Source organism: Apium graveolens, chromosome 6 (assembly GCF_009905375.1).
Source record: "Apium graveolens cultivar Ventura chromosome 6, ASM990537v1, whole genome shotgun sequence".
NCBI classification, from domain to species: Eukaryota; Viridiplantae; Streptophyta; class Magnoliopsida; order Apiales; family Apiaceae; genus Apium; species Apium graveolens.
Genome location: NC_133652.1, coordinates 244,845,531 through 244,853,989, shown reverse-complemented (window position 1 = coordinate 244,853,989; position 8,459 = coordinate 244,845,531). Strand labels below are relative to the sequence as shown.

General features: G+C 35.4%; 1 protein-coding gene across 1 annotated transcript; it reads left to right on the top strand.

Annotated features, from left to right (window-relative positions):
* Positions 1-2,941, top strand: LOC141667294 (pentatricopeptide repeat-containing protein At2g17033). Its single transcript, XM_074473720.1, has 3 exons — positions 1-159; positions 1,285-1,658; positions 1,739-2,941. The coding sequence occupies exons 2-3, from the start codon at positions 1,368-1,370 to the stop codon at positions 2,804-2,806; spliced, it is 1,359 nt and encodes a 452-aa protein (XP_074329821.1). The 5' UTR covers positions 1-159; positions 1,285-1,367; the 3' UTR covers positions 2,807-2,941.
* The last annotated feature ends 5,518 nt before the right edge of the window (positions 2,942-8,459 follow it).

Genomic DNA, 8,459 nt, shown 5'->3' with positions numbered 1-8,459 from the left:
GCCAATTACCGATAGCCAACTGGGTTGCATAGGATAAGAGGTTGAGCAATTAAGACAAAGAAACATGGGACAGGATTTAAAGAACAGGAGCAATCCAATCAGGTTCTTGATATTGTGATCATAAGAGGAAAAGGGTTTCTTCAGTTGCTTCACTATCTGGTAAATCAAACATCTTTTCTTTAATTTCACGACTCTGATTGTGTATATTTTGATTAATTCAATTCCTCGTTCTCATGTAATGTGACATATATACAAACCTAAAACAGCATTACATACACATTTCATATAATAATTTGGATAAGTGACTGATTGCCTTTGCAGATTGCTAGTTAATAACCCTTAAGAGCTAGTCCTCCTTTAGTTTTTCGAATTTACGAGTTTATATAGGTCATGCTGGATTTATGATCAACTAATGTGATATGTAAATTAAGGAATTATTATGACTAATGGCTTGAATTAGAATTATGTACTATTCTTAGAGTGAGGAATACTGCTTCAAGGCTCGACACGTGAATACTTCCAGATATTGGACTACGAACAACTAATAATCAGCTATGTTTGTTTTGAGGCTAGAGGGATTCTAATTCGGGGACTGCTTGCTGTGTTTGTTCTTTATTTGTCACACTTAATACCTGAAAATTATCAAATGAATTGATTCTCGTCAGTTTGTAGTTCATTTTACATGAATGAATAGTATTTTGAGGAGTCTGGTTGTAAACGGGGAATTACAAAATGGACTGAATAATTATGATCTACAAGTCAAAATATAATCAGTAGGGGTTGTAGGAAAGTTATAAAGCCTATATGCATTTGGGGCCTATTGTTGGAATCCAAGGATAAATCGTTTAATTTAGTTTAAATCCTCAAGTTTGCCTACCTTCACTACTTCATTAAACAGCCATATACACTCTAAAGACAAACTTTGAGTGTACATCATACAAACCTAGATCAGTATGAAACTATATCCTTGTAGACCAAAATTTATATAAATGTAGCAGATCCACTGTGCTGCAAACTAATGATATGTTAATACCACAAAGTAATCAAAAATTGCTGTAACAAATTCAGTAAAATAAGGCTAAATTCGGAATTGTGGTTGGTGTACATCTTCAAAACCACAGTTGGTATATACCAGAGCTATCATTCTTTCCATAAAAAGGACTTTAACATTTTTTAAAAGTTCCCGGTTTATGATATGTTTATGAAGAATGTAAATTTATCCAGATTCAATGTTTATGCGACTCACTCAGTTTTTGTGCGCAACTATTGTTTATATTTGTGTAGACAATTGGACTTAAAACTTGTGCAATGTAGAAGGAAAAGCGTGGGTATAGCTAATAAACAGGTATCTTAACTCATCGTCAATCATGGAAGCTCTACAACTGTCATTGGCACATCCATGGTGCAGTAACAGGACTTGCCTTCAGCTCGGGAAGTCATTCCGTCCGTTAAGACTACTGCCATCATGCGCACTAAGTAAACATGGCCAGCGCTTTTTCACTTCCCTTGCAACATCTGTCACCGGTGATCCCTTAGTTACTGATCGATTGATTCGCAAATTCATAGCATCATCATCAAAGTCTGTAGCTCTAAATGCCCTTTCGCATCTCCTAACACCAAACTCCTCCCATCCCCACCTCTCCTCACTTGCCTTTCCGGTAGGTCAATCATGTGCTTATGTGTGTGATCTATTATCTACCCCATTTATGTAACTTTTCCACCATATATATTTCTGCAGCTCTATTCCTCGTTAACTAGAGCACCATGGTTCAGTTGGAACCCTAAGCTGGTGGCAGATGTCATTGCGTTGCTTTACAAGCAGGAAAGATTCAGGGAAGCAGATGCTCTAATCTCTGAAACAGTTACAAAATTGGATATTCGAGAGCGTGAACTCTGTACATTCTATTGTTGTCTAATAGAGTTTCATTCTAAGCACAAATCAAAGCAGGGAGTCTTTGATTCCTACAAGAGTTTGAAGCAAATTCTTGCTTGTTCATCGTCCGTCTACTTAAAACGGCGAGCTTATGAATCAATGATCTGCAGCTTGTGTGTTATTGATTTGCCTCGTGAAGCTGAGAATATGATGGAAGAAATGAAAGTCCAAGGAATCACTTCAAAACCGTCTCTGTTTGAGTTGCGATCTATTGTTTATGCATATGGAAGAGTAGGCTTGTTCAAAGACATGAAGAGACTTTTATTCGAAATGGAAAGTGAAGGGATTAAAATGGACACTGTTTGTTTCAATATGGTGCTGTCATCGTTGGGAGCTCACGCTGAGCTCTTGGAAATGGTTTCATGGCTTCAGCGAATGAAGTATCTAAATGTTCCCCTTTCAATTCGAACATACAATACCGTTTTAAATTCATGCCCGTCAATCATGTCACTGCTACAGGATCCAAAAAACATTCCCCTTTCTTTAAACGATTTACTAGCTGGTCTGTGTGATAATGAGAGTATGTTGGTCCAAGAATTGATCATGTCCTCAGTCTTGGTGGAGGCAATGGGGTGGACATCTTTAGAACTGAAGCTGGATTTGCATGGAATGCATCTGAGTTCTGCCTACTTGATAATCTTGCAATGGTTCGATGAGCTGAGGGCAAGATTTGAACTTGCGGAAACGGAAATTCCTGCAGAGGTAAGAATTATTTGTGGGTCAGGCAAGCACAGCACAGTTAGAGGGGAATCCCCCGTGAAGCATTTGGTTAAAGAGTTGATGGTACGCACAGAAAGTCCATTGAGGATTGATAGGAAGAATATTGGATGCTTTGTTGCCAAAGGAAAAGTTTGTAAGAGTTGGTTGTGTTGATTTTCTTTTCCTGCATAAGGAAGAACTGTACATTGTGTTGTCAGAGTAATGCCGAATGGCATACTTATATGACATACAATTTTTTGAGATTCTGAAGTACGTCCGGTGCTAAAATATATATAATTATTTTTATAATGATGAGAGTTGAGACTAAGTAGTAGTCTCTGATAGTAAAATAGAACTTCTAGTCGAGTGCATTTTTTTTTTATCAAAATGAGACCAAATAAATCTGGATTTAGCTGTTATTTAACCGCCTTCGAGCAAGTATATAGACCAGTTATTCAAACTCTTAAATTGAAATTTAATAAATGAGAACAAATTTATATCTCAACAATCTCCACATGTTTTCTTAAATCATTAAAATCCTCATTCACTACTAAACCTCTAAACAAATTTTTATGATATATTTACGGGAACTAGTATCTTTTTCTGTCGGTTGTATATTATATTTTTATTGATGTGGTGTATTTTTAACGGTAAATATGTTTTTAGGTATATCAACATATATTTTCTTTAGGACATCAAAGAAGATATCAATTAGTAAAGGCGCATAATTGTGCCCATTTTAAGTGAATAGTGATGACCACCGGAAGAAGTTGTTGACCTAGAATATGCCATTTTTATATTTGTCGTTATGAAATTAGGACCGTTCACGAATCGACCCGCGCCGAGTTTTGATCGAACAAAACCGAATTTTATTTTATTTTTGACGAACCGAGCCGAGCTTTCTTACCGAACAAAAATTGTGTTCGAGTTCGAGCTCGTTAACTAACGAGTCGAACACGAGTTTGTTCGCGAACATAAACGAGCCGAGCCTGAAAAAAAATCTGGTCAACCACTATTTGACTATGAAAATAACTTATCAAATAATTTTTTTTTTGAAACTTTGGTTATATTCTTAAAATATATATATCTTGACATCCATACGGTTGGATCGATAAAAAATATTTTTTAAAAAATCAAAACAACAATTCATAACTAAACACTAGTTAGTGCTAATAGTCAAACTAATGATTGACTGTTAAAATAACAAACCAAATAAAATTATCTTGAATTGAAATTTTGGTTATATCATTAATATATATATATATATATATATCTTGACATCCATACGGTTGGATCGATGAAAAATATTTTTAAATAAGTCGAAACACCAATACAGGACTAAACACAAGTGAGCGGTACAAGTCAAACTAATCATTGACCGTTAAAATAGCAAACCGAATAAAATTATTTTAATATGTAACTTTGATTATATCAATAATATATATATATATATATATATATATATATTATGACATCCATCGGGTTGGATCGATATAAAGTATTTTGAAAATAATAAAAACAATAAATTAGCACTAAATACTAGTTAGCGGTAATAGTCAAACTAATACTTTACTATTAAAATAACTTACCCAATAAAATTATGTTGATTTGAAACTTTGCTTATGTCAATGTTTCTCTGATGTTCCCTGTGATTATATGCATGTTTTTAAAATCTTGAATTATTTACACAATCAGTCTCTGTGAAATAGGATAGGAATGAAATTCTTGATGCACATTCTTGAGACAATATCTTATCTTCTGCGAAAAACTATAAAACGACATAGACCAAGGATCAAGTGATTCTTAAGTAACGATCACGTGAGGATAGAAAGTTTAATGACAAACGATGAAATATGCTATTAACTATAAAACGACATAGACCAAGGATCAAGTGATTCTTAAGTAATGATCATGTGAGGATAGAAAGTTTAATGACAAACGATGAAATATGCTATTAACTAAATGTGTCAACTACAAATTGTGATGTATGACTAGTACCATTTGTATATTATCTCTGGACAGACATTTTAGGCGTGTCCTGGTGCATCAGTATTGCTGGTACTGGGCAAGATTTCTTACATGATTTGCAATAACCTTAATAGCATTTTCATTGGCTGTCACGGCCAGTAATGAGCCTTCCTTGTTTTGGACTTGCCTGCATCATTATAGACATAAGTTTATTGTAAAAAAAACAACTCGAAAATGCATGTTTTATCAACTAGCATTTTAATATTATGTACTAACAGGCAATCCACCATCAGCATCGATAGCTGTCAGAATGTTGTTATCCATGTCCCAAAACTTTATCTGAAATTCATCACCACCAGCTAGGAAACAATTCCTAGTTAATTAATAGTATTAGTTAAAAAAGAAAAGGTCCTAAGATACTTTTTTATTTGATCAAGCTTCTTCTTGTTACTTTTAATGAATACAGCTGCATGCTGACAAAACTTGATTTCTTCATTCATTTGGAAGTACATTGTTAGTAACACAGATTTTATGTGTTCTGTCATCATAATATGCATTTTTCCCAAATATTTTAATTTTAATCAGACTGATCATCTATTCGCAGAAAAAATAATGAAATTAATTTGAGTTTTGTTTGTTTTTATTTTGCAAGGATGAACATGTGGGAGAAGTTGAAGTTCGAGTTAGAAATAAGAAGTTGCTGCAACTTTATTTTGGTTTTAAAATTTTTAGATTGGAATCTCAACTCGACTAAAAGAGTATATATGTTATTATGTTGGCACTCCACTTCGAAATTGAAACTTGAATGGCAACTTGAACCTATGTCTATGTATTTCTTTTAAATTGTGATTGTTCTGACAAACTAATTATACAGATATCTCTAAGTTGAATTGAAGAAGATGAGTATACTGTGATTATATTGCAGATGATAATGATGAAGAACTAAAAAGTATTGACAATGAAAGTTGTTACGGAATGAACACACATAGTCTATATTTATACATCCTGACAATATTGTAACTAACTTGAATGACAACTTAGCTGACATCAGTATTGGCATGTTTCTCACCAGTAGATATACCATCCCCTCTCAAGTTGGAAGGCTTAAAATAGTCACAGACTTGCAACTTGGAACTCAGAGCAGCTAAAGCAGCAGAACCAATAGCTTTAGTAAACATATCAGCTGGTTGAGCAGTGGTAGAAATGTGAGTAGGAAGAAGCAAACCTTTATCATTATTTTCACGCATTAAATGACAATCAATTTTGATGTGTCTAGTGCGTTCATGATATACTGGATTGGATACACTATACATAGCTGATTTGGAGTCACAGTGAAAAGGAATGGGAAGAGGAGGGAAAATCTGAAAATTTTAAGGACAACAAGCAGCCATAGAATCTCACAGCAAGTGTCAGCCATTGCACGATATTCTGCTTCAGCTGAGGATCTAGATAGGCTGCTTTTTACATTTCCATGAAACAAGAGACTGACCAAGTAACACACAGTATCCAGTTAAGGAATGTCGAGAAACAAGATCACCCCCCAGTAAGAGTCACAGAAGGCAGTAAGAGACAAAGTGCAATGAGCAGAAAGAAAGAGACCTTTTCCAGGAGACTGTTTGATGTATCACAAGGTTTTGAACACAACTATCATATGATCCAGACAAGGAGCATTCATAAATTGAGATAAGATGTGGACAGTGTAAGAAAGATCGGGGCGAGTAATGGTCAAATAAATCAAACGACCAACTAGTTGGCGATAAGTAGATGCATCGGCAGTCGAACTGAAGAATTATCCAACAAATGGTGGTTCTGTTCCAGAGGAATGAGAGAAGGTTTGGCTGCTGTAAGACCAGAATCACGAAGCAAATCAAGAGCATATTTACGTTGATTCAAGTAAAAACCTTGAGCAGACCTGGCCACCTCAATGCCAAGAAAGTACTTGACTGGTCCAAGGTCTTTAATCTTGAATTGTGTGTTAAGAAACTGCTTGACATCTGCAATGTGTGACTCAGAAGAACCAGTAAAGAGAATGTCATCGACATACACAAGAATAGTAAGAAACACAGATTGAGTCTTGAAAGTAAATAGGCTATTGTCACTGTGAGATTGCTGAAAACCATATTGTTTAAGAGCCTTCGAGAATTTGACAAACCAACATCGTGGGGCTTGTTTAAGACCATATAAAGACATGCATAGCTTACAAACATAATCCTGAGGATTAGCCGGACATAAAGAGGACAGAAAGGAGTAGCCAGGAGGAAGATTCATATACACAGTCTCTCGAAGACCATCGTTCAAAAACGCATTATTTACATCGAGTTGGTACACATTCCATTGTTTTGAGGCAGCAATGGTGAGAAGTAAACGAACTGTGACCATCTTGGCAACTGGAGCATACGTAACATAATAGTCTATACCCAGAGTTGAGTAAAACCTCGAGCTACAAGCCTAGCTTTGTAACGTTCAACAGTTTCATCAGAGTGATATTTGACTTTAAAAAGCCACTTACAATCAACAATATGTTGATTTTTGGATTTTAGTACCAAATCCCAAGTGTGGTTGTCCTCCAAGGCCTGAATTTCAGCTTTCATAGCCTTAAACCAGTGAGCATGATGGGTAGCTTGTTGAAAAGTATAGGGTGTAGAAATAGTGGAAACAGCAGCAATGAAGGCTTGATATTTAGGTGCAAAATGAGTATAGCAAAGATGATTTTGGATAGGATAAGGAACAGAACACATACCTGCTGCAGGTGAAGTAGACAGAGATGGAAGCCCTAAAGTAGAAGATGGTAAGCCAGTGAAATTTTTAAAACGAGCAGGTAATTGTTTAGTCCTGAGAGGTCTAGCAGTGACTAAATGAACAATAGGGTTGTTATTCTCAGTATCAAGTAAGTCATGAGTAGACGGTGAGGGAACTGATGCATCTGAAAGCACAGGGGAACTAGGTGACAACCGAGGAACATAAGTGTCTGAATGATCCGAGGAAATAGTATTATCAGAAGGCAAATGAATTACAGAAGGTGGTGAAGAAGAGTCAGAAGTAGGAGAAAACAGGGAAGAGTCACAAGGAATGACAGAAGATTGAGGTAAAGATGCACAAGGGAAAACTGTTTCAACAAAAACAACATCTCTAGAGTAGACACACTTCTTAAATCAAGAATTTTATATCCTTTCTTCCCAAAAGGATAACCCAAAAACACCCCCTTGATTGCTTTAGACTCAAACTTATCATGAACATTTAGTTTAGTAGCAAAACACAAACAACCAAATGCATTGAGTTTCATGTAATCAGGAGATTGTTGATACAATAATTCAAAAGAAGTTTTGAAATGCAGAGATTTGACAGGTAACAGATTGATTATATGAGTGGCTGTAAGGACAAAATCACCCCAGAATGATGTGGGTAAATGAGACTGAAATTTTAAAGCTCTAGCCACATTGAGAATGTGTTGGTGTTTTCTTTCAGGCTGACCATTCTGTTGTGGTGTAGCAGGGCAAGATGTTTGATGTATTATGCCTAAGGACTGAAAATGAGATTGAAGATCAATATTGGTAAAATCAGTACCATTGTCTGACCTGATTATTTTTACAGATTTGGCAAACTGATTATTAACATAGACAAGAAAATTCTTAACAAGAGTAGGGACTTGAGTTTTAGAAGTGAACAAAAAAACCCAAGTTGCTTTTGAAAAATCATCAATAATTGTCAAGAAATATATGAAATTATTATGAGTTGCTTGTCTATAAGGCCCCCAAACATCTAAATGAATTAAATCAACTATAGTAGTACTGTGATGAGTGCTAGTAGGAAAAGGTTGTCTATGTTGTTTGAAGAAATGGCAGGCATCACAATCAGTAAA

What these genes read in the sequence shown, in the direction of transcription:
- LOC141667294 (XM_074473720.1), top strand. Translation starts at nt 1,368, where the DNA reads ATGGAAGCTCTACAACTGTCATTGGCACATCCATGGTGCAGTAACAGG. An exon ending in TCTCCTCACTTGCCTTTCCG is followed by an intron (nt 1,659 to 1,738) that starts GTAGGTCAATCA and finishes ATATTTCTGCAG; the next exon opens with CTCTATTCCTCGTTAACTAG.